The sequence below is a fragment of the Aegilops tauschii genome, chromosome 5, assembly GCF_002575655.3.
Source record: "Aegilops tauschii subsp. strangulata cultivar AL8/78 chromosome 5, Aet v6.0, whole genome shotgun sequence".
Taxonomy (NCBI): Eukaryota; Viridiplantae; Streptophyta; class Magnoliopsida; order Poales; family Poaceae; genus Aegilops; species Aegilops tauschii.
Window position 1 is genome coordinate 576,048,751 of NC_053039.3, and position 27,153 is coordinate 576,075,903.

At 49.3% G+C, this 27,153-nt stretch overlaps 1 protein-coding gene and 1 pseudogene across 1 annotated transcript; both read right to left on the reverse strand.

Moving 5' to 3' along the window:
- Positions 1-13,649: 13,649 nt before the first annotated feature.
- Positions 13,650-18,003, reverse strand: LOC141023226 (uncharacterized). Its single transcript, XM_073499573.1, has 3 exons — positions 16,311-18,003; positions 14,584-15,047; positions 13,650-14,252 (listed from the first exon to the last, which is right to left on the reverse strand). Exons 1-3 carry the CDS (start codon positions 18,001-18,003, stop codon positions 13,650-13,652), a joined length of 2,760 nt encoding a protein of 919 aa, XP_073355674.1.
- Positions 18,004-22,614: 4,611 nt separating this feature from the next.
- On the reverse strand, positions 22,615-24,964 carry LOC109749245 (AAA-ATPase At3g50940-like; annotated as a pseudogene).
- Between the last annotated feature and the right edge of the window lie 2,189 nt (positions 24,965-27,153).

Sequence of the window (27,153 nt, forward strand, 5' to 3'; positions counted from 1 at the left end):
CACACTTAGTCAAAAATTGCATATGTTAGCTATGGCGGCTCATATCTCCGGCTTAAAAGAGGCCAAGCGCCGTGAAATTTCCGGCTCATTTATGATAGAGTTTTAAATAACTTGAATGACTCATGATGCCCGCAGCGGCTTAGCTAACCCGACACAATTAGCCATATGTCATTAGGCCCCTTCATAAGTCGCCATCTTGAATACTGAACTGTAATCTTCCTCCGGCTTATATTTGAACCGGACATTTCCCTTTGTCATAGGCTTTCGTCTTTCACAATGCCGCCCAAAGCTCCCAAGGCACCCATTACGTGCAACTGGATGAGATCCAATGTTACTGATGATACCTTAGCTGATTTCGTGAAGACGGGTTATCTGCCTAAGAAGGAGGTCATGTCTTATCGTGCCCCTGACCCGTCCGAAGAAAGACCTCAACCAAGAGATGGAGAAGTTGTGATATTTGCTGATCACATGAGCCGGGGCTTTGCTCCGCCCGGCTCAAAATTCTTCAGAGACGTTCTGAACTTCTTCGATCTGCGACCTCAAGACATTTGACCCAATTCCGTGTCGAACATTTGTAACTTTCAAGTGTTTTGTGAGGTATACCTTGGAGAGGAACCCAGTCTGCTACTCTTTAGGGAGTTATTTTACTTAAACCGCCAGAATGAGTGCGCCAATGGGCCTACCTTGGAACTTGGCGGAATCTCCATTCAACGACGGAGAGATTGCCTCTTTCCTTATGCTGAGCCGCCAAGCCACCCAAAGGACTGGAACCAGACATGGTTCTACTGCCAAGATACTTCTCCGGCTGATGAGAACCCTCTGCCCGGCTTTCGTGCCCTGCGTCTGGAGCCAACTCACCCCCTGCCAGACAAACTATCTCAAGCCGAGCGTCAACCACTGATCCCCACCATCAACAAGATTAAGGCTCTTCTGGGAAACGGCCTTAACGGCGTTGATCTGGTCCGGGTTTGGATTTCTTGGCGGGTGATTCCCTTGAGCCGCCGCCCCGGCTTAATGTGTGATTACACGGGCCGGAAGGATGATCCTCTGCGGCATAGCCCCAACGATCTACCTGAGGACGTCGTGGACGACATGACCAAGTCCCTCTTGAACGAGAGCTTAGCGGACTGCGGGAGGACCGGCTTAAGCCCCTTCTGCCAGGCTAACCCGGCTCCGGCGGTAAGCTACCAATCTGAGCACTTGACTTTCCATTTTAACAGTTTTCGTTTTAACCTCAAGGAAACCTTTATTGCATTTTTCCAGGCTAATGACAAGTTCTGGAAGGTCAAGTATGACCATGAGGCTTCTAAAAAAGCCAGGAAGGCTAAGAAAGCCGCCAGGAGAGCCGCTCCCCGCAAGAAGGGAAGTAAGCCTAGCGCCTCAGAGCTGCTTCAATTGGATGATAGCTCCGAGTCAGAGGTAGTTCTTGATTCTTTAGGCTCTTCTTTTGTTTTTCATCTGTTTTTAACCACCTTATTGACACTAATTATCAGCAGGATGATATCGGAGCGAGTAACCCGGTGATTGAAGAGGTAACTATACTTTCCTCCGACTCGGACCCCTCACGAAGGCTGAAAGTCCGAAGAGTAACCCGGAAAGTAAGATTTTCGCATCCTTTAGCTTATCAAGATCCTCAATTTCTTTTGAAGCAACAGATTCATAAGAGCCGGAGGCAAACCCGGGCCAGCAAGGATGCAGACCTCTCCTCCGGCTTACCCGAAGCATCAAGAAAGCGCCGGACCGAGGTTATCTCCAACTTATACCCTTTTCATCCTTTAGCGGGCGTCACTCGTCAACCACTCAATTCGTCTGATTCAAACTATCAGGAAACTTCACCTTCATCCGGTGACTCCATGCAATCCAACTTGCCGGCTTTCAAGACCGCACCCGGGTAATGATAATCACCTCATTTTGTGCTTATCTTACTTATGTTTTTTGTACTAACCTTTTGACTTTTAGTGCCCAAGCCAAGCTCAGCAAGAGGGCCAAGAAAAATAAGCCGGTCGAAGAGCCGGACTTAACTGAACCCAATGCCTCTGCCTCTGAGCCGCCATCTGCACCAGCTCCGGAAACCGCCGCCTCAACTGAAGAACAAATCATGGCGGGTTCTGTCAACCCGGAGATTCCCAGCTCAGCTCAACCGGCCGATGACCCGGATGTGGTGATTACCCGGACTGAATATGTTGAGCCGGGAAGACCCACTGTGCTGGCCAGATGCTCTGCCAAAGAAGAACTGCTGGAGCGCCGCAAGGCTAGACTGGAGATCACTGACTATGCTAACTTGAGCATTGGAGACATTGTTTCTGGTTACATTGGTCAAGTGCACAATAGCCGGGACCTAGAGATTGATATGGTGAAGCAGATACAGCAAAAATTGGAGGTACAACTCTCTTGCTTACTCCATAGTCATCCTTACCATGCTAGCCCCCAAGTCTATTACTTATGATAGAATATGTTGTAGACTTAATTTCCGGCTTACCTTCATGAACCGGCAATTGTAAATAGAATCTTTCAGCATACATTAGCCCCCAAGTGCCAAGTGTCTTTGCTTGCAAAGTGCTTGGGACTTCAATGTTGCATAATAATCACTCACACTGTAACCCGGAATTTGTACAGGCTGCCTGCAAGAAATTTGAATCTGAAATCGCTGAGCTGAAGAACCGCCTGAAGACTCGGGAAACTGAGACCCGGAAGGCCAACGCCAAATTTGAGTTCAGTGTTGCTGCACAAGAAAAGCTGAAGAAAAAATTTGAAACAGAAAGAAAGACTTGGGCCGAGGAGAAAACTGCTTTGCTCAGCCGGGCCGAACAAGCGGAGGCTGCTCTGACTGAGAGAACCGCCGAAGACTCCGGCTTAAAGCGCCATGTGTCACAGATGGTCGCCGCAATCTTCGGTAAGTCATTCTGCAAGCTTTTCACAAGTTTACATTCTTTATGTCTTATAAGTCCCACAATTGCCATCAGCTCACCTGACCTTGTTATACAGGTCCCAGAAGCTCCAACCTTATGTCTTATGTGTCACAGATTGTTCTGACCAAGTTGAAGGCTGTTTACACCTTGGTGGAGCAACTCTACTCCGGGTCACAGCGTGCGTTAGCCGTTGTGGCTCTGTCCAATGAGGTTCTGACTCACCTGGCGGACGTACTCAGGCGGCTTGCCGTTCTTCCTCAGCGCTTCCAAGAGCTAAGACGGGCCTCTGCAAGAGCCGGAGCTATAGCTGCTTTGAGCCGGGCCAAGGCTTTTCTCCCGGAGCTAGACCCGGCCGACATCGCTCTTGGATACCCCAGCCTGAAGGAAGATGGCACCCCCTTTGACCAGAAAGATTTCGCTGCCTGTGTAAAGAGCGTGCGCCCGGTGGCCACCCTGATTGGGAATGACACCGACCTTACCAAGTATCAGCCGGGCTATGACGCGGAGAATCAGAGGATCCCCACTCCACGCTATGAAGCAATCAGCTTGATCCCTCCGACTTGTAAGCATACCTTCGCCCCAGAAGTTGACCCGGCCGGGTTAATTGATGACGAGGCTCAGTTTGAAGCTTTGAGCGGCATTGACTGGAAATCATCAACCTTCCAGGTCATGGAATCAGCCGGAGGAGCGGAGAGGGATGAGCCGGAAGCTTCGACCCAACAAGCACCTTGATTTTTAGGCGGCTCATGGCTACACCTTAAAACAATGCCTCACCTTTTGGACTCGGGGAGTCTTGTAATAGAGTAGGACAAACACTTAATTTTGTCGTGCCATCGTGCACGTGTTGAATGCTTAACTCCATTTAGGCTGCTTCTTCATATTCCTCCGGGTTATAATTGATCATTTATTTTCCTTAAGTTTGAAGAACTGTCTTCAATTGTTCTGCATAGAAAAATAAATCACAAGTCTCTAGGCGGCTTACCGCATGGAGAGTCACATATCTTACACTTAACCCGGAACATAACCAAGGTCATAAAAGACCGGCTCCGGCTCTCAACCATATCTGGTGCTCCGGCTCTCAACCATATCTTCAGGATAACCACAATATCCTACCTGCAAACTTTGCAAGTATATGTCCGGTTTATGTAACCCAAATAATGAGGTTGAGAACTCAACTCCGGTTCACCAGCATTGATAATGCTTTATTGTGTGCTAGCAACATTGTTAATCGAAGTTAAGCCGGCGGAGCAAGAACTGCCCTTGCACACTGTTGATATGACCAGAAGAACTTGTTGCAAATCAGAAGATCAAAACTTAGGGGCTTCCGGTTCGAATACGACCAGAGAACCGTTCCAAAGGGGTTAAGCTAAGATTCGAATGCAATCATATAGCCCCCAGTGGCTGTGGCGTTGCCGATCAAGAGGGTACCGACATCTATGTTCTCTTTGGTTCGAATACGACCCATGTTTGAACAGGAAGCCCCCAAATGACCTTGAGAGTTGTTTAACGACGCCGATTCGAATACGATCCACGTCGGTTCTCAAAGGGGGTTGAGCTATGATTCAAATATGATCAAGAAAAACTCCCCAATGAGCTCGGCGATTTGCCAATCAAGTGGGTATCGACAGCTATGTTCTCTTTGGTTCGAATACAACCTATGTTTGAACAGGAAGCCCCCAGTGATCATATTGGTAACGGCCAGATGCGGATACGATCGTAAGCCGGACCCACCTCCAAGTGACCATGTAATGTTGTAATGGAAATGACACATTTACCTTTGGAGGAAAAAAGGACAGAGGTCCTGCTTTATTATATATACATGGCTATAGAAATATGTACATTATGAGAGCCGGTGGCTCAAGTGTAATAAGGCCGAAGCTGAGCTATGTTCCACGGCCGACGGGTCTCTTCCTCCGACTTGCGTGAATCTTTGTGCTCCCGAACATCGATAATGTAGTATGACCCGTTGTGCAAGTTCTTGCTGACCACAAAGGGCCCTTCCCAAGGCGGGGATAACTTGTGTGCATCTGTCTGATCTTGGATGAGCCGGAGCACCAGATCACCTTCCTGGAAGACCCGGGACTTAACCCGGCGGCTGTGATAACGGCGCAGGTCTTGTTGGTAAATCGCCGAGCGAGCTGCTGCCACATCACGCTGTTCGTCCAACAAGTCAAGAGCATCTTGGCGCGCCCGCTCATTATCCGCCTCAACATAAGCCGCCACTCGAGGCGAGTCATGACGGATGTCGCTGGGGAGGACTGCTTCCGCTCCATAAACCATGAAGAAAGGCGTGTAACCCATAGATCTGTTAGGAGTAGTATTGATGCTCCATAACACGGAGGGTAACTCCTCCACCCAACAACCCGGCGTCCGTTGCAAAGGGACCAAAAGCCGGGGCTTGATGCCCTTCAAAATCTCCTGATTAGCTCTCTCAGCTTGACCATTGGATTGAGGGTGAGCCACTGATGAAACATCAAGTCGAATATGCTCTCGTTGACAAAACTCTTCCATGGTGCCCTTAGACAGATTGGTACCATTGTCAGTTATAATGCTGTGTGGAAAACCAAAGCGAAATATCACCCTTTTCATGAACTGAACCGCTGTGGCCGCATCACACTTGCTAACTGGCTCTGCCTCAACCCACTTTGTGAACTTGTCAACTGCCACCAAGAGGTGGGTCTTCTTATCCTTGGACCTTTTAAAAGGTCCAACCATATCAAGCCCCCAGACCGCAAATGGCCAAGTAATTGGAATCATCCTCAGCTCCTGAGCCGGCACATGAGCCCGTCGTGAGAACCTCTGACAACCGTCACATTTACTGACCAAGTCCTCCGCATCAGCATGAGCCGTCAGCCAATAAAAACCATGACGAAAAGCCTTGGCCACAAGGGATTTCGAGCCGGCATGATGGCCACAATCCCCCTCGTGAATCTCACGTAAAATTTCTTGACCTTCCTCAGGGGAAACACAACGCTGGAAAGTTCCAGTGACACTGCGACGATGTAGCTCACCATTGATAATTATCATTGACTTAGACCGCCGGGTTATTTGTCTGGCCAAAGTTTCATCCTCAGGCAATTCTCCCCGGGTCATGTAAGCCAAGTATGGTACTGTCCAGTTTGGGGTAATGTGGAGAGCAGCCACCAACTGTGCCTCCGGGTCAGGGACAGCCAAGTCTTCCTTTGTAGGCAACTTAACAGAAGGGTTATGCAAGATGTCCAAAAAAGTATTAGGCGCCACCGGCTTTCTCTGAGAGCCCAGCCGGCTTAAAGCATCAGCCGCCTCGTTCTTCCTGCGATCGATATGCTCTACTTGGTAACCCTGAAAGTGTCCAGCAATGGCATCAACTTCGCGGCGATAAGCCGCCATGAGAGGGTCCTTGGAATCCCACTTGCCCGACACTTGCTGAGCCACTAAATCTGAGTCGCCAAAGCACCTTACCCGGCTCAGCTCATCTCCTTAGCCATCCGAAGACCATGGAGCAAGGCCTCGTACTCAGCCGCATTGTTAGTACAGGGAAACATCAACCGTAGCACATAACGAAACTTGTCACCTCTAGGGGAAGTTAATACAACTCCAGCCCCCGAGCCCTCCAATTGCCTAGACCCGTCGAAGTGAATAGTCCAATATGTATTATCCGGCTTCTCTTCAGGCACCTGCAGCTCTGTCCAATCGTTGATGAAATCCACCAAAGCTTGAGATTTGACAGCAGTGCGTGGCACGTATTTCAGACCATGAGGCCCAAGCTCTATAGCCCACTTAGCCACTCTTCCTGTGGCTTCTCTGTTTTGGATGATATCTCCTAAAGGAGCAGAACTAACCACAGTGATGGGGTGACCCTGGAAATAATGCTTAAGCTTCCGGCTTGCCATGAACATGCCATAAACAAGCTTCTGCCAATGTGGATACCGCTGCTTGGACTCAATGAGTACTTCACTGACGTAGTAAACCGGCCGCTGAACCGGATACTCCTTACCCTCTTCCTTGCGTTCCACCACCACAGCCACACTGACGGCTCGTGTGTTAGCGGCTACATACAGTAATAAGGGCTCCTTGTCAACCGGAGCAGCAAGAACAGGGGGCTCAGCCAGCTGTCTCTTCAAATCCTCAAAGGCAGTATTAGCAGCATCATTCCAGACAAAGTCATCTGTTTTTTTCATCAACTGGTACAGTGGCATGGCCTTTTCCCCCAAACGGCTTATAAACCGGCTCAAAGCAGCGATGCGGCCCGCCAGACGCTGGACGTCGTTTATGCACGCCAGCTTAGCCAGAGAGGTGATTGCCTTGATCTTTTCTGGGTTAGCTTCAATGCCTCTGTTAGAAACCAGGAAACCCAAGAGCTTGCCTGCGGGAACACCAAAAACACACTTGGCCGGGTTAAGCATCATCTTATAAACCCGGAGATTATCAAAGGTTTCTCTAAGATCATCTACCAGGGTCTCCTTCTCCCTGGACTTAACCACGATATCATCCACATAGGCATGAACATTGCGCCCAATCTGGTTATGAAGACAATTCTGCACACAACGCTGATAAGTCGCCTGCGCACTCTTGAGTCCAAAAGGCATAGACACATAACAGAAGGCTCCAAAGGGAGTGATGAACGCCGTCTTCTCCTAGTCCTTAACTGCCATTTTAATCTGATGGTATCCAGAATAAGCATCCAAAAAACTTAAGCGCTCACAACCCGCCGTAGCATCAATGATTTGATCAATACGGGGGAGAGCAAAAGGATCAGCCGGACAAGCGTTGTTTAAGTCCGTGTAGTCCACACACATCCGCCAAGTGCAGTTCTTTTTTAGCACGAGTACCGGGTTAGCTAACCATTCTGGATGAAAAACTTCAACAATAAACCCGGCCGCCAAGAGCCGGGCCACCTCCTCACCAATGGCTTTCCGCCTCTCCTCATTAAACCGCCGAAGGAACTGCCTGACCGGCTTAAATTTCGGATCAATATTGAGAGTGTGCTCAGCGAGTTCTCTAGGTACACCTGGCATGTCAGAAGGTTTCCATGCAAAAATGTCCCTGTTCTCACGGATGAACTCGATGAGCGCGCTTTCCTATTTCGGATCCAGATTGGCACTGATGCTAAACTGCTGAGATGAGTCACCTGGAACGAAGTCAACAAGTTTAGTCTCATCAGCTGACTTAAATTTCATTGCCGGCTCATGCTCCGTGGTCGGCTTTTTCAAAGATGTCATATCTGCCGGGTCAACATTGTCCTTATAAAACTTCAACTCCTCTGTTGCACAAACAGATTCTGCATAAGCCGCGTCACCTTCCTCACACTCCAAGGCTATCTTTCGGCTGCCATGAACCGTAATGGTCCCGTTGTGACCCGGCATCTTGAGCTGCAAATATACGTAACACGGCCGTGCCATGAACTTGGCGTAAGCCGGCCGCCCAAATATAGCATGATACGGACTTCTTATCTTAACCACCTCAAAGGTTAATTTTTCCGCCCTGTAATTGTACTCATCTCCAAAAGCTACTTCCAGCTCAATCTTACCAACTGGATATGCCGACTTACCAGGCACCACACCATGGAAAACAGTATTGGACTGGCTGAGGTTCTTATCAATCAACCCATACGACGGAAGGTCTCATAATAGAGGATGTTGATGCTGCTGCCTCCGTCCATGAGCACTTTAGTGAACTTATATCCCCCCACCTGAGGAGCCACTACCAGGGCCAGGTGACCCGGATTATCAACCCGGGGAGGGTGGTCTTCCCTACTCCATACAATAGGCTGCTCAGACCATCTTAAATAGCGTGGAACCGCCGGCTCAACAGCATTCACAGCCCTTTTGTGAAGCTTCTGATCTCGCTTGCACAGACTGGTGGTAAACACATGATACTGTCCACCATTGAGCTGCTTTGGATTGGTCTGGTATCCCCCTTGCTGCTGCTGCTGATGACCCTGGCCGGACTGCTGATTAAAGCCCCCTTGAACATTCTGAGAATTGGAATTTGAACCGCCGCCCGGGCCATGAAAGCCGCCGGCGCCTGAGCCGCCGCCCGGGCCATTATTGCCATTGAAAGTATTGGAATTTTTGAAGGCCTTCATGATTGCGCAGTCCTTCCACAGATGAGTGGCCGGCTTTTCCCTAGAGCCATGCCTTGGACAAGGCTAATTTAACAACTGCTCAAGCGTCGGGCCTGACCCGCCGGCGCGGGGAGGTGGTCTCCCCTTGCGCCGGTGGTTGTTAGCTTGTGAACTTGTGTTGGCCACAAACTCCATACTGCCATCAGCCTTACGCTTGTTACCCCCCTGGTTCGCCAGGTTATGCTGGGGGCCCTTGCCATTGCCATTCCGTTTTCCCTTCCCTGTCCTTTCATCATCCGACGCGGGATCCTTGGTACTATCAGAGTCGGCGTACTTAACCAGAGCCGCCATCAGCGTACCCATATCGTTGCAATCGCGCTTGAGCCGCCCGAGCTTCATCTTCAGGGGCGCAAAGCGACAATTCTGCTCTAACATTAAGACTGCAGAGCCGGCATCCATCTTATCAGATGAATGTATTATCTCCTTGACCCGGCGAACCCAATGGGTTGTAGACTCACCCTCCTGCTGCTTACAGTTAGTCAAATCCACAATTGACATAGACTGCCTACAGGTATCTTTGAAGTTTTGGATGAACCGGGCTTTCAGTTCAGCCCAGGACCCAATAGAGTTTGGTGGCAGCCCCTTCAACCAAGTGCGGGCAGTTCCATCCAACATCATGGTGAAGTACTTGGCCATTGCTGCTTCACTAACCTCCAGCAACTCCATGGCCATCTCGTAACTCTCGATCTAGGCTCCGGGTTGTAAATCAGCCGTGTAATTAGGCACCTTCCTAGGTCCTTTGAAATCCTTGGGCAGACGTTCATTGCGGAGAGCCGGCACCAGACAAGGGACACCCCAGTCCTCGTAGGTATACCCGCATCGATAGAAGCCGTCGGATAAGCCGGGGGTGGCTGGTAAGCCATCAACTGAGGCGCCTGCTCCGCCTCTTGTCGTGCCCTGTCTTGATCTACCGCATGAAAGGCTCCGTTATGAGCCGTCGGATAAGCCGGGCCATGGCCAGGAGGCAAGTCATTGCGTCAGACGTTACTTGAGCCGGTCGCTGAGACCATGTGTCTGCTATAACTCGGGCTCCGGCCTGGACGAGGGGTTGAATGAATCCTGTCCCGGCTATAAGAATATGCCTCCTGCTGCGCCAGAGCCGTCTGAAGGAGTTCTCTGACCCGGCGGGTTTCAACCGCCGTTGGAGAGTCGCCATCGATTGGGAGAGCCGCCAGTCGCGCTGCCGCGGCGACCATTTTTTCCAACGGGTTGGCATAATGACCCGGTGGTATTGGCACATACTGAGGCGGGGCAGCGTTCGCCCGAGGTGGTCCCATCACTTGGGGCTGAATTGATGTTCCAGCCCCGGGCGCCGTGACCTCTGGCGGGTTACTGGGCCCTGCACCAGGCATGTTGAAGAGGTTTCGAGGATCGTAAACCGGAGGGAGTCGAGATTGGGCCTTTTGATGCCTCCTTCTCATGACCTCATTGGACGCGTTCTGATCCATCGTGAGCCGGAAAGACTGTGCCTGAATCAACTGAGTCTGGGCGTCGAGAGCCGCCCTCTCCGCAGCCATCCTGATCCCTTCCGCCGCTAGATCCTCCTTGGCTTTTGCTAGATCCAGCTTTAACTGTGCTACCTCCGTGTCATGCTGAGCTTGATCTGCTGGTGTGACCGTGGCGGTTAACAGGGCCGTCATCTTATCTGTGAGATCCATCAGCACCTGAGCCGGCGAGGGCACAGGGCTTCCTGCCCCGGCGGCGGGGTTTTGAACAGGTTGTGCGCCAACCATGAAGATTCCAACCCGGCTCGGCAGCTCAAAGGGGTCCGGAATACTATCGTCATCGGAACAACCCCTGAGCCTGTCGTCTTGAAGCTGATATAACGAATCGGTCTCCTCTGTGGATGACTCGCCGTCAGAGCAAGCGGCCGTCTCATCACCAGATCCAGATCCTTCAGAGAGCTCTCCGTGGACGCATCCCACGAAAGCACGCTTCAAGGCAGGCAAAGCCCGGGCGGGTCGTGCACGTTGAGCCGTCTCGATGAGATCGGTGCAGAGGTCCGGCTCAGGGCCCGGCTCACCAATCTTGCCAATAAAGACATGAATTTCGCCGAAGGGGACCCGGTACCCGTACTCAATTGAGCCGGCGTCGGGGCCCCAGTTTGCATCGTCGATGTAGAGCTTGCCGCGACGACTCTTGGTCATCCGGCCCACAGCGTATCCCTTGAGCCCTTCGAAGCTGCCCTTCAAGAACTCAAATCCACCGTGCGCTTGCCCCACGGTGGGTTAAACGGGACAAGGAACACGAGGGTTATACTGGTTCGGCCCCTTACGGTGAAGGTAAAAGCCTACGTCCAGTTGAGGTGGTATTGCTTAGGGTTTCGATGACCAGGGAGCTTAATCGCTATGTCCGGTTCTCGATCTGTTTTTCTCTCCTCCTGAACCGCCGCCGGGTCGTCCCTTTATATAGAGAGGTTGACGCCCCGCAGCTCTCAGAGTCCTGGCCAGCTTATAACAGTATCCGACTCGGACTCTTAACTACCATTGCCTTACATTACAAGTCTTGCCATAACAGCGGGGTATCACTATGGGCCTTAAGCCGCCTCCGGGTCTAAGCCCATTATTGATCCGCCATCCTCAAGCTTGGCACTGGGCTTCGCGTGATGACCATTATGACGTAACCCGGCCCCTCCTGGGCGGGTGACTCTAATGGTTATATCCTCAACAACCCCGTTTCTCCGTTCTGTAGTTAAGGTTTGGATTTGTAGCTCGTGGTGCATCGTTGGGATGGTGGGAGCGGCGCCCGAACGAATAAATCTGTCTGAACTCCACTCCCACACTGGCGGTGCTCATCATGGCGGCGTCTCGGAGTTTATGGCATCGTGTGTTTGCCGATCCTTCAGATCGGCGGCATTAGGGTTCATGAATGGTGTCGGCGAGGCGGCGGCGGTGGCTCCATCAGGTGTGTCTCTCCTTCTGCTCTGTCCCCATTGCTACGGCGTTATCTCTGACGTCATGGTGGAGCAGGGAGGTTTTGTCGTCCAGGAGTACGCGCAGACGGTTGTCTACGAAGTGACAGCTGGAAGATGGTGCATCTTGTGCTGAGTTTGTGTTTGAAGGCTGGCAGTTCTGGTTTCCTCCTCCGGCGTCATAGTCGTGCGGTGGTGTCAGTTCTGGAGTTCAATGGCATGTCCGGGGACATGTTTTTTAACACAATACTATTTTTGAGGTCCGTAAAGCTGCTGACCAGCGATGGAGCCGCGTCGAGCTCGTGTGAAGAGGTGATCTGTCTCCTTTTCCTTAGAGGAGAGGGACAGGCGCCAGTATTTTGGATACGATTATTCTATCTTTCCAGTCATGTAATGTCGATGTTTACGTGTCTTGTAACTGAATCTTTATTTTATTAATGAGACACGTATTATCATGTAAAAAAAATCATGCACCATGAGTTGGTAGTTGTTGAGCAGGTACATGGGCCATGCACAGGAATCTTCCATTACGTCCCCTTAAAAACATATTTGACATAACCAAAACATTAGTACTTTTTTATGTAAATAAACAGCAGTGATTAAATCATGCTAAAAAAACAGCAGTGATCAAATCATGTTAATTAATTATTTTCCATTTAGCATGGCCCCTGGTTAAAAGTCGAGGTAAATTTTGGAAAATCAACGTAAGCAGCCAGATTCAAAGTTTATCCCGGCCGGCATCCAGTACAGGAGCCTCACGCACATTCAGTACCTAGCTAGAATATAATTTTTTTTAAAGTGAGATTATAGTTAGGTATTTTTTTTTCGAAACAGAATATAGTTAGTTGTAATTAGTTCAGTTTGTTTAGGGTTGAAAAGGGATCATCACTTAACCATCATCGCCAACTGTACGAGACCCCGCACATATTCTCCATCGGATTCCTGCATCACCGTGAAAAGAAATCCCGCGACTGGTTTTTTAATATTTCACTGGCACGACGCGGTGGATTAGCTGATCATTCATTGTGATGTGGGGGTAGTCTGGGAGGAAAGCTCGGGCATGTCATGTCATTAAACTAGTTGAGCACTGTTTGTGTTCCTTCGCTTCACCCGAACCCTGTACTCCTACCTCGAATTAAATCTGACACGTTCTGTTCTGACTCAATACAATGTTGTATACCACTGGTGTGTTAGACGTATTAGGGTTTGGAACAATGCTCGATACCCTTGGTGGGTACGGCTGTCATATATTTATAAGAGAGAACCGTACAAATACAAGTTGTGTTACAACACGTATATCTAATATATACTTAGTCTAACACCCTTCCTCAATCTTAACTATGTCCTGAAACACTCAAAAGGTTAAGATTGCGACGACATCCTTCAAAAGAAGGCAAGGGCAAGGGTTTAGTGAAAATATCAGCAAGCTGATCCTTCGAAGAAATAAACTTAATCTGAAGGAGCTTCTGAGCAACACGTTCCCTCACAAAATGATAGTCAACTTCGATGTGCTTCGTTCGGGCATGAAATACTGGATTGGACGAAAGGTATGTTGCACCGATGTTATCACACCAAAGAACAGGCGGCTGAGTTGGGGAGACCTTCAACTCTCGAAGCAATGACTGCACCCACATGATCTCAGCTGTGGCATTAGCAACAGCTTTGTACTCAGCTTCGGTACTACTCCGGGACACCGTAGCTTGCTTGCGAGCTTGCCAGGCGATCAAGTTAGGCCCAAAGAACACAACATGTCCCCCCTGGATCGCCGATCATCAGGACAACCAGCCCAATCGGCATCAGAGAATGCTGAGATCAGTCCAGAACGCGCAGGCTGAAGATGGAGACCATATGACCCAGTGTGACGAACATAGCGCAAGATGCGCTTAACAGTTGACCAGTGAGAATCACGTGGTGCATGAAGATACTGGCACACACGGTTAACTGCAAATGATATGTCTGGTCGAGTAATGAGCAAGTACTGCAGTCCACCCACAATGCTGCGGTACTCTGTGGCATCCTCAGGAGCAAGCAAGTCACCAGCAAGAGCTGTCAGTTTGTCTGTAGCAGACATGGGAGTCGTAGCAGACTTGCACTGCAACATACCGGCACGACGCAGGAGATCCTGAGAGTACTTCTTCTGAGTAAGAGTCAAGCCACCATCAGAATGAAGAACCTCTAGGCCCAGAAAATAATGCAGTCTCCCAAGATCCTTAACAGCAAACTCAGCACCAAGAGAGGACACAAGCCGGTTTGTAGTAGAAGCAGACGAACTGACAAGGATGATGTCATCAACATATATCAGAATGTACATAGTCACCTCAGGTCGCTGTAGAATAAACAGAGACGTGTCTGCTGTAGAAGGAACAAACCCATGCGCACGAAGAGCAGCGCCAAGACGGGCATGCCATGCACGCGGGGCCTGCTTCAAACCGTAGAGAGCTTTGACAAGACGACATAAATGATGTGGCTGAGCAGGGTCAACAAAACCTGGCGGCTGACACATATAAACCTCTTCTTCCAGAACTCCATGGAGAAAGGCATTCTGAACATCAAGCTGTCGAAGCGACCATCCGCGAGTAACAGCCAAAGAGAGAAGAACACGAATAGTAGTTGGTTTAATAACAGGACTGAATGTGTCTTCATAATCAATGCCATACCGTTGTTTGAACCAGAGGTGGCGCTGGAGCTGCCATACCAGAGGAGCCACTATCCATCAGCGGCGAGGAGGACGCACCGGCGGGCGAGTCAGCAGGCGCATCCAGTGGCACGGTCAGGGTCAGCGAAGACAGACCGGGCGTGATCGGCGTCGACGGACCAGGCGACGAAGACTCGGTGACCTGCGAGGCCTCCGGCTCAGGGGAGAGCGCCGCGGGTCCAGCCAGCCCGGCCGACAGCTCCGCAGGTTCGGCGGGCCCAGGCGACAGCGAGGCCGCCGGCCCCGGCGACTTGGTCACCCCGTCGGATCCTCGTGCATGGGGCATGCACGCGTGATCGACGTCGGGGTCAAGCGGGGTAGTGGCGGGGGCAGCCTCGTCGAGCGCCTCATCCGGCGTGGCAGCAACTGGCGCAGTTGTGGCCATATCATCATCCAGAAGCTCAAGTCGAGCGCCTCGTCCAGTCCCTGCACCATGGTTAGGCAACAACAGAGGAGAATAGGCAGCATCCACAAATTGATCAGGCAAAACTGGAAAAGAGTGCAACTCAGTGACGGGAGTATTGGTGGGTGATGTGAGTGTGGAAAACGGGAAGACAGTCTCATCGAACACAACATCACGAGAAATGTAAACACGATTTGACAGGATGTGAAGACACTTGTAACCTTTGTGGAGAGGACTGTACCCAAGAAACACACATTGTTTAGATCGATACTCAAGTTTATGCTTATTGTACGGACGAAGATGCGGCCAACACGCACAGCCGAACACTTTGAGGAGGGAGTAATCTGGAGTTTCATTAAGCAACACTTCGAGTGGAGACTTCATGTGAAGGCGTCGTGTGGGAATCCTGTTTATCAAAAAACGGGCAGTAACAAAAGCATCGCTCCAGAACCAAAACGGGACAGAGGCATGTGCAAGAAGTGTCAGGCCAGTTTCAACTATGTGACGGTGTTTGCGCTCAGCTGCACCGTTCTGCTGATGTGTATGAGGACAAGACACATGGTGTGAGATGCCAAGCTTCTGAAAGAAGGTGTTAAGGTTACGATACTCACCCCCCCAGTCTGACTGGACATGGATAATTTTGTGCTTAAGCAATCGTTCAACATGTGCTTGAAATTGCATAAAGACATGAAACACATCAGATTTGCGCTTAATAAGATAAATCCAAGTAAAGCGACTGAAAGCATCGATGAAACTGACATAATAGTTGTGACCACTAACAGAAGTTTGGGCATAGCCCCACACGTCTGAAAACACAAGCTCAAGAGGAGCCGTGACAACACGACTCGATACAGAAAAAGGCAACTGATGACTCTTGCCTTGTTGACAAGCATCACACACTAGAAACTCCTTATTACTCGACTCAACAGGAAGATGATGGCGATGAAGCACATGGCGCACAATGGGAGTAGCGGGGTGGCCAAGGCGAGAGTGCCACTGCGACGACGACACCCGAACACCACTGAAAACTTGAGAGACTCGTGGCACATCAAGTGCGTATAAGCCGTCGCGAGCTCGACCACTAAGAAGAACGTCCCTCGTGTCCCGGTCCTTAACAAAAAAATGGAAAGGGTGAAACTCAACAAACACATTGTTGTCACGAGTTAACTTAGGAATCGAGAGTAAACTACGTGTGACTGAGGGAACACGAAGGACATCAAGCAGATGCAAGGTTTTAGTGGTACGTGAAAGAAGAGATGCCTGACCAACATGTGAGATGGGCATACCTGATCCATTGGCCGTGCGGACCTGATCGTGACCGGTGTAGGGCTGGCGAGTGGCCAGCTTGTCAAGCTGACTCGTCAAATGGTCCGTAGCGCCCGTATCCATGTACCAGGCAGGATCCACCGAGTATGAAGGAGTGAACCCGGGATCCGGTGTAGCGAGAGCAGCTTGCTTCTCATTGCCCTTCCCATTGTTCCCAATGCCAAGAAAATCTCGTTTAAAGCGACGATGGCAGCGAGACGCCAAGTGCCCCTCGATGCCGCAGAGTTGACACTCAACCCCACCACCACATGCCTCGCAGTGGAGCCGCTTGCGGCCAGCCATCGGAGGTGGAGCGGGCGGACGGGGCTGGTTGCCTGAGGTTGGCGGCGCCTTCTGCTTGGCACCGCGGGCGCCCCCGCGGAGAGCAGCGTTCACAGAAGGGCCCTCCGTGTAGACGCCAACGGAGCGGCGAGCAGCGAGCCTCTGTTCGGTGTTGAGAAGGCGTGCATAGAGATCGCGAGGCGGCATCGGTGTGTCATGTCCATTAATGTTTTCAACGAGAGAATCATAGTCCTCATCAAGCCCATTGAGAATGAACGAAGTAAACTCCTCATCACGAAGAGGCTTCCCAATAGACGACAGTGTATCAGCCAAACTTTTGACCTTGTTGAAGAAGGCCGTGACGGAGAGGTCATTTTTCTTGACCTCACCCAGCTGGTTACGAATGGCAGAGGAACGGGCCAGCGATTGCGAGGAAAAGCTGGAGTCGAGCGTGGCCCATGCATCCCTCGACGTCGCGGCAAAGACGACCATGCCAGCCACGGATGGAGTGAGCGACGACTGAATAGCACCCAGGATGGCTTGATCTTGAGCAGTCCACCGACGATGAGCAGGGTTGGGGACCATGACAGAGCCACCATGGGACGAGGGTACCGGAACCATAGCCGAAGGGCACGGCAGGGAGCCATCAACATATCCTTCAAGGTAGTGGCTACGCATCAGCGGCAACACTTGAGCGCGCCACAGGGGATAGTTATCAGCAGAAAGCTTCACCGTCACTAGATGGGCTAAATGAAAAGGCCCTGGTTCGGCCATCGGCGCGGAGAGCGGCAGATCAGGCGGCAGACCAGGCGGCAGGACAGCACTATATGGGATTAGTGCATCGGCCGATGGTTGTTGATGATGGCCATAAGCCGCCGGGGAGTGCGCACCATACGGGAGCGCAGGAGGAGCGGCGTACATCTGGGCAGCGGCGTAGGACGTCGGGGCGGGAGCAGCATACGACGCAGCCGACGGCGCGAGGTAGGGCGCCGGGTACGGGCCGCCATACGGCGCCTGGATGGGAGCGCCATAGGGCCCCGAGGCCAGCGGCGCATCGTGGTACGGGGCCGGGGCTGGAGGACCACCGTAGGCCGGCTGCCCATTGGCGCCGTAGGAGGCCGATGGTGGAGGCGCGCCCCGCGACTGGATCGGGGTGGCCGCGATCGGAAGCGCAGCAGGCGACCGAGGCGGCGGCAGCATGGCGGGCGATCGCTGTGGCGCAGGAGGTTGTGATCCCGTCGCAGTAGATCGGGCCCAGGCAAGTGGAGGCGACGCCAGGAACGGCGACTCCATCGCCAGAGTGGAGAGAGGCGGCGCGGCGGCGGGGGCCGGCGCGACGGCAGCAGAGGCGGCGGAAGCGTGACGCGGATCGAACGCGTCGTCTGATACCATGTTAGACGTATTAGGGTTTGGAACAATGCTCGATACCCTTGATGGGTACGGCTGTCATATATTTATAAGAGGGAACCGTACAAATACAAGTTGTGTTACAACACGTATATCTAATATATACTTAGTCTAACATGGTGTGATGCATAACGAAGCCTGGACTGTTTGTAAAGTCAGCATGGACAACGGCACGGGAATCACGATCCTTATACGAGCGGGTGAGATAACGTCAGGTGCCCGTCCGCTGAAAATGCGCTCTGTTCGTTTGAGGGCATTCCCTTCCCAGAATAACTGGGATCGAACTTTGTCGAATTGGGTTTGAGTACCGTCGCATAAAAGGGACATACTCATCGCATGAGGAAATTGATGTGAGGCGAGTGTTGGCAAGGATCAGCCTCGGCCTCGAGGAGGGAAGTTGGCCTTGCCAAGGGTCAACCCTTTTTTTCAACTTTATCATGCGTGGTCGGATGCCATTCAGAATTGTTTAAGGTTTTGTGAGGCATAGGGATTTCAGGTAAGTGATTTCTTTTAACACAGTACAGACGCAAACGCTCATACATACACACATACATTCATCTCTATAAATGCACGCACGCACACCCTATCACTATGAGCACCTTCGAGAGACTGAGCCAGCATATCATCTTGAGATTTACGAAGCCAACGTAGGCGCCTCGTCATCGACGGGCGTCTCCTCCCACTGGAAGCGCATCGCCGGAAATCCTGAAATAAATTCAGGAATAATAATGCGACCACCAGGACTTAAATCCTGGTGGGCTGGGATACCACTGTCCCTCTAACCATCCAACCACAGGTTGGTTCGCGATATGATGGGGAATGAAGTGAGATTGCAGTTAAGGAGGTTGAGAATCCTAACACCCTCAATATGGTGTACCCCAAGGAAATCCTAAGGAACCGCTAGGGATTAGACTACTGATCCTAGCATTCCATCAGACCATCGCATCACCGTAGATTAGAATGCTTCTCCTCGTTGGATTAGTATGGATGTGGGTCCTCTTCTCTAGGTAGTTTCCATGTGATTGTTTTCAGAGTTAGTTGCACCATAAAATCTTGGTGGAATAATTAGCATTTGAAGCGTGGGTCCACAGTTGTTTCCATGTAAATTGCTCTGTCAAAGTAACAACATGAGAAAATCAAGCGAGGACAAAGCTACAAAATTATGTATTTCCTTCTTTCTACTTTTCGTATTCACACATGTCGTACAGGACTAAAATTGCCTTGAACTACTCCTAGAATTTGCTTCCTGTACATGTTGAGTTTGCTTTGGTCTAAGTATAAATTTGGTTTGCATTTAGTGAAAAATGCTTCAATTTGCTTCTATTGGAACATATGTAATTTCTATTCTTACTCCACGTTGCTTCTGACAATACCCAAATTTGCTTCAATTCAAGAATAATACGCTTCCATATTTTTTTCAGACTTCCATTAGTCATGGTGCTTCCATATACTGCAATCATGTATGTTTCCATATTCTCATGATGCTTCATTCTTTTGCATACTTGTTTCCATCATATGATAAGCATGCTTCCAACACTAGAAGTAATTCGCCATGACTCAAAATCGCTTCTTGCTCCAGATCATCATTCATTTTCTGCTATGAAGCATGTGTGACTGTATATTGAAGCACAATTTTGTTATGGTTGAAGCATGAAAATGTAGTATATTGGTGCATTTTGTACGCTAGTGAGCCATCGAAAACATAGTTTGGCAAATGTTGTAGCAACAACAAAAGAATTACCACCAACATTACCATGGTTGTGTAAATAAGGAAGCAAACAATTTGGAAACATAATGTAAGCTGGAAACAAACTACATATGATTTCAAATTACGTGTGTGCAACTAAAACAAAGGAAGCAGACAACAGGCAGTAGGAAACTTGATACACGGACCCAGAAGCATTATTGTATATGTGACAACAAACCACACATACTCACTCTAAGGTGCAGAGCCGGTCATGTTCAATTGCATGAAGAATCAGAGAAGATGCCGACTCGAACAAGAGTACTGTGCAGAGGTATGTCTTGGAGGAAGATGTTGCCGCCACCTACACTAGCAACCTCGATGTCGACGGCCCACTAGGGCAGTGGAGTCCAAGAGTCATCGTTGTCGTTCGGCCATGTGACATGCCTTCGCTCCAGAGAAGGGTCGGTGCACAATAACCTGCAATGTAAACCACGTCGCAGGCTAGAATCGTCGGTGTGCCTCCATGGCGCCTGGTGTGCCTACCACCCGCTGGTGAAGGGCACTGTAGCTGCCTACTAGCGACGGTGTGATCATATGGTGAGCTGCGACTGGTTGAGAAGGGGCCATGCCACATGTCGTGTTGAAGGTGGAGCGCTGAACAATGTCGAGCCCCCGAAAAAAACAACAACATCGAGGGGCATGGTCATCAGCGATGCAGTGGAGAGCAACAATCTATCCGATTTGGGAGGAAACTAACCGACCTGGGAGGAAGGTGTGGGATTAGGGGATGATGATCATAGGCATGCTTTTTTCCGCTGGAGTAATATAGGTGGTAGGACCAACATATTGTTGGAGCTTCTCAGCCATACAATTGAAAGGCAATCAACATGAGAGAACTAGTCAGAGGATCTTAATAGGTCAGACGTCTGCCTATAAGACTTTCCAAATCCCCATACAATTGAAAAGCAATCATCGTGAGAAAACTAGTGTGGGGATTGGAATAGATCAGACATCTGCCTATGAGCGTTTCCCAATCCTAAGGGCATGTATAATTGTGCTATTTTAAAAGTGTCATGTAAGATGAATGTTGAGTTGGAGGAGAGATAAACCACAATAAAAGGTTTGCCTTCTCTGAACTAAGAGATGATCTCTAACTATGAGAAATAAGACTAAGAAATAATCCATTGTACATCATTTTTTATTATCTCCTCTAGATTATGTGGCGGACTTAAGATAAAGCTGTCTTATCAAGCATTGTACATGCCCTAACAATCCTAAAAACCAAAAAAGAGATCAGAGCCTAAACTATTTGGAAGCACATATGAAATATAGAGTATATCAACATAGAGTAAATTAGTAAAGGCGATATTGGTTTTCCTTCCCAGAGCATATATGGAAAGCTTAACTAACTGCAGCGAATAAAGTACACTACCTTATACAACTCAAAAAAAAGTACACAACCTTTATTGAGATGGCAAATCAGTAAAGGCATAATTTACCTTTATTAAGATGGCAAAGTACTTTTATTTTGCCATGGCAAATTTACCTTTAGTGCAATAGCAAATTTAATTTAATTTTGCCACGGCAATTTTACTTTATACCATGGGAAAATTATTTTTAGTGCCATGTCAAATTTACTCTACATCCATGGTAAAATTACTTTCATTCCTCCTGGTAATTTTTGCTTTTACGGACCATGGTAAATTTATTTTATGAAACATGTCATTACACCTTTTTTGTGTTCTACACGATGGCAAATTTAAACCACATTTTTTTGTCTTCAAGTATATAGCAAGAATAGCTTACAAATTTTACACTCCTTATATTCTGGAATGGAGGGAGTATAAAACAACTTTTGCCATGTCGTTCCTGTAGTTTTTTGCCATAAAATTGAAATCATCGTAAACTTATAAGGCATCATTGCATGTATCGTGTGTTGGCCATGGCATTAGTTTGTTGCCATGGCAAATTATTGGGATCATGGCAAATTTTATTTGTTTCATATGCAAAACTATATACCTTTTGCCATGGACATTTGTGGTTTTAGTTAAAAATGGCATGGTGTTTTGCAATATGTTTGCCTGGATCAAACGACGCAGAGGGGGAGGTCGGGTGGGGGCTGAAAAATTCCTTTATATATAAATCATTCTTTTTTTTGCGAAACTTATATATAAATCATTCGTTTTTGTTTTGCAAGGTTTTCATATATTTTTTTCTTACTGTTTTGGTTTTTTTGGACTTCTTTTTAGTGCAACAGTAGGTAATTGGGTTGCGCTGGCCTTTTTCGTTTTTGAGACTGCTCCTGTTCCAGAAGGGCCAGCAGGAAACGTTCGATTTAGAGTCGCTCCCATTTTCGGTTAATCGGTTTGATCATTCGATCGGTCTGGGAGCTACCCAGATGGAACGTCAATATTGTGTTTTAACGTACGTACATTCTGATGTCTAGTTAAGGTACATTGTAGTCAAAATTGTACTACAACTAGACGTAAGGCGGCCACCTCGCTTATGCCTAATATATGCAGTACTTTCTTCAACCTTGTGTTTTAACATACTAGACGTAATTTTGTCTACTATTAAAGGAGAGTTCATTGATCATTTGGTTTGGTTTCGTCCCTCCACACAAAATCATGTCATGCATGAACTCAATTAAAATAAATAATTTTTTTTATCAAAAGCTCAACAAATAATCAAAACTTTCCTTGCCTCCCAATTCATATCCAAATCAAATCAAATCTTATCAAACCTCAACGAAAGCAAAAATTTCCTTGTCTTTTCCTATCTAGACTAAAATCAAACCTTACCAAAATCTACAAATATATATAATGGGTGTACTGACAAGATTAATATTGAACCACTAGAATTGTTATGTATGACCGGTTGCAACACACAGAGGCAACTTGGCGACTCTGCTATCCCGTTATTATGCCGTCGTTCTGCTTGTCGTTTGTTTTGCTTCTCCTTGCTTTGAGGAATTCCATAAGCACACGCAGCGCAGCGTCGACGTCTTCACTCCGCAGCAGCATCTCGGACACCTCCGCGGGTGTAACCTCCACCGCCGCAAGCAGTTGTTGAATCTCCGGGAAGAGAGCGTGGTCGTCGACGAGGTGATAGTTCCGGGCCAGCGTCCTGAAGGCCTCCCAGCCACAGTGTCCCATGTAGACGTGCATGTCCATGCGGCCCGGGCGTAGCAGCGCCCGGTCGAGGCGGTCCTTGTAGTTGGTGGTGAAGACGATGATGCGCTCCTCGCCGGTCGTCGACCACAGGCCGTCGATGACGTTGAGCAGCCCCGAGAGTGTCATCTTGTTGCGCTCCCGCCCCTGGAAGTATCCTCTTGCTCCGACGTCGCCGTCCTCGTCTGTGTCGGTGTAGTCGGTGTCGGCCGCCTGGCGTAGCTTGCCATCTTTTTCCCTGGACATGGTGTCGAAGCTGCAGTCAATGTCCTCGATGACGAGGATGGACTTGTTGGGCATGTCCATGAGCAGCCTCTGCAGGCACGAGTTGTCGTACACCCCGGAGAGGTCAAGGTCGTAGAGGTTGAAGCGGAGGTAGTTGGCCATGGCGGCGACCAGGCTGGACTTGCCGGTCCCGGGCGGGCCGTAGAGAAGGTACCCGCGCTTCCACGCCTTGCCGATCCGCCGGTAGTATTCCTTGCGCTTGAGGAAGCGGTCGAGGTCGGCCATCACGGCCTGCTTCATGGCCGGATCCATGGCGAGCGTGTCGAACGTGGCCGGGTGGTGGTGGTTGATGCCTCTCCAACTCGAACTCTCGTTGAGAAAGATCTTTAGCGCGCGGTCTCGCAGCCGCAGATCCTCCGCCGTGGACATAATGAAGGGCACGTACTTGTCGAGCGCCGTCTCCGTGTGCTCCGCGTCGAAGCTGAGCTCCAGGGATTCCTGGGCCCGACTCTTGCCGTCGTTGCCGCCGTTCTCGATGGACGTCCACCGGAACTCAACGCCTTGGAAGGTGTCGGCGGTGGAGCCCCCGTTCTCCATGCTCAGGAGCGTGCTCCAGCTGGCGCTCCCGCCGGGCTCCTTGTTGCGGGTGCGCGAGAGGCAGAGCCGGCTCATGCTCTGCGGGTTGATCTTGGTGGCCAGGTACGTGAGCGCCGCGTCGAACAGGTCGTTCTCGTTGTACCCGCCGCCGAGGCTGATGCCGCCGAGCACGCGCCGGATGACAATGGTGTGGCGCTCCTTCTTAGGAGCGCTGTAGCGGGAGCGCACGAACGCGGCGCCCCAGCGCACCGCGGCGCGCAGCTCCTCGGGCAGGAGCTCCCGCGCCATGCCGCGCGCCAGCATTGCGTACGCGCTCACCGTGCCGCCGTGGCGAGCGCCTTCTTGTACGCGTCCACCACCGTTGCCCCCTCCGGCGACGACGCCATGCTGCTTGTCTTTGGCAAGTACTCCATGGCTACGTACCAAGGACTTGTTTCGATCGAGTTGCGTCGCCTTGTGTTGCCAGTGTACGTCCTCCCCCTTGATTATTTATACTAGTATTGCAGAAGAAGAACCAACTTGATTGATTCTACCCGGACTCTACAGATCACAACGCGGATGATACGGAAACGGCTCTACGAGCGACCTGGCCTCCACACGGACTTTTACTGGGCCGGGCGATTTCTACTGGGCCGGTCGACGGTACTTCTTCCTATTCCTCTGTTTTTTGTCTTTCCTTTTTTTGACAAAAAAACAATAACGTCACTCGAAATCACTAATCGCAAAGACCGCTCCCACCTTGTCAGGTTATGACAAGTGGCGCGCTCAATGTGTGCCACTTGTCGCAACCTGCTAGTTTTCCCTTTCGTAGATCCGTTTATTCAAAATGTCTTATCTCTTAAACCGTGCGTTCAAATTTCGAACTGTTTTCACCGTTCGATTTCTTGCATCGATATCTTCAAAACTAGATCTCACGTTGATAAGTTTTGACGAACTTTTTTTTCACAAAAAAAGCCGGACGAAAAAACTTAACCGGGAGCATGGTTTTTTTCTTTTCCGAAACAGGCACGACCGTGCCTCTCCTAAAATCACAACCGTGCCACTCGAGGAAGCAAAACTGTGCCTCTCGTGAAAGAAAAAAATAAACAAAAAACACATTATTTTTCCGTTTTCGAGAAGGTACGACCGTGCCTCTCGCGAAAGAAAAAAATAAACAGAAAACACAAAATTTTTATTTCCGAAAGGCACGGTCGTGCCTCTCGCGAAAGCAAAACCGTGACTCTCGCGGAAGCAAAACCGTGCCTCTAGCAGAAGAAACAAAACAAAAAACGTGTTTTTTTTCGTTTCCGAGAGTCATGGTCGTGCCTCTCGAGAAATAAAAAACGTGCGTCTCGCGGAAGCAAAACCATGCCTCTGGCGGATGAAGAAAAGAAAAACAGAAAACATGTTTTCTTTCAGTTTCCGAGAGTCATGGTCGTGCCTCTCGCGAAAGCAAAAAATGTGCCTCTCGCGGAAGCAAAAACATGCCTCTGGCGGATGCACAAAAAAATAGAAAATGTGTTTTTTCCCGTTTCCGAGAGTCATGGTCGTGCCTCTCGCGGAAGCAAAACCGTGCCTCTAGCAGAAGAAGGAAAACAGAAAACGTGTTTTTTTTCGTTTTTGAGAGTCATGGTCGTGCCTCTCGCGAAAGAAAAAACGTGCGTCTCGCGGAAGCAAAACCATGCCTGGCGGATGAAGAAAAGAAAAACAGAAAACATGTTTTCTTTCAGTTTCCGAGAGTCATGGTCGTGCCTCTCGCGAAAGCAAAAAAAACGTGCCTCTCGCGGAAGCAAAAACGTGCCTCTGGCAGATGCAATAAAAATAGAAAATGTGTTTTTTCCCGTTTCCGAGAGTCATGGTCGTGCCTCTCACGGAAGCAAAACCGTGCCTCTAGCAGAAGAAAGAAAACAGAAAACTCGTTTTTTCGCGCAATTTTTTTCCTGAATTTGTTTTTGTCCAAAAGTTAACGAAGACCGGTGGAAAACCGAAACGTTGAAAAACACCGGGAAAAACTGTTTGAAAAGCCAAAAACGCGTGCGGAAAAATAAAATAAAATCCGAAGGGAGCGTCCAGAGCGCGACACGTGGCGGGTGGCCGAGAGCGCGCCAAGTGGCACTGATCGTTGTGAGGCTCCAGAAGGAGCGCTCCATAACTAGTTGCTCCCAACGTCACTTGATATTCTTATATTGACCAGGCCGTGTTATGAGCTATGATACAACGCAGGCCACAAACCAGTTCCGTTTGCCTCTCCCTCAATTTTTTTCCCGTCCACTCCTTCCATTTTGCTCAACAGAAATCATCTTTTGTTTCCTTCATAAATTGAAAACCTTCTACAACTCTGCATCCAGTTCACTGCTATTAAGTAAAGATCATCATGTAAAGAAAGAGAACACTTCAATTCAGCACCATAATAATAGGCTCTCTAAAACAATTCTACCAATAAGACAAAATTAATATGTTTTATGTTTGAGAGCGTTGAGCTCGCAAGATGGGTCTTTTTGTGACATGCTTCTCTCCTCGTATGGATTAGACATTTTGCTATTTCTCATGTGATCGAGAAAATGGTTGTTTCTCATGTGAACGCCGGTACTAAGAACCATTTAATCTAGTCAGTAACAATTCTTCAATCTCTTTATTTTTAGAAGAGAACTGTTATTCAAGCCAATACAAGGGATAACAACATCTTGACCTAACGTCTATCAGCATTCTCAGTCGAATTATATGGATGATCACTCACTTAGAACTATTTTGCATTTTTCTATCTCTTGTTATGTTTCATTGCAAAACAATTCTCTTGTTACATTTTTTTTCTCTTGCACCAAGTTAAATCCTAGTATGTTGAATGCGCTACAACACGTGAGACTCATTTAAGCAAAAAAATAAAGGATAAAGGCAACATATTGAGTATTTGGTGACAAGCCCTAGAAAGCATCAAATTTTTTTGCGAGAAAACTTCCAATGTATTCATCTTCAATCATGACAATACAACGGACACCAAAAATAAAAAAAATTATATCTAGGTCCATAGACCACCTAGCGACGACTACAAGCACTGAAGCGAGCCGAAGGCGCGCCGCCGTCATCACCCCTCCCTCACCGGAGTCGGGCAAAACTTGTTGTAGTAGACCGTAGGGAAATCGCCGTGCTAAGGCCCCATAGGACCAACGCAGCAGAACAGCAACCGCCGCTGATGAAGAGTAGCGTAGATCGGAAGCATCCAACCTGAAGAAACACAAACGTAGAAGAACTATGACCAAATCCGAGCAAATCTACCAAGGATAGATCCGTCGGAGACACACCTCCACACGCCGACCGACGATGCTAGACACATCACCGGAACGGGGGCTAGGCGGGGAAGACCTTATTCCATCTTCTGGGAGCCGCCGCCGTCTCGTCTTCCCGAGCAGGACACAAACCCTAACAAAACTTGAAGAGAGCATCAAATTTTTTATTTGTATGTACCTAATCATAAGCTAG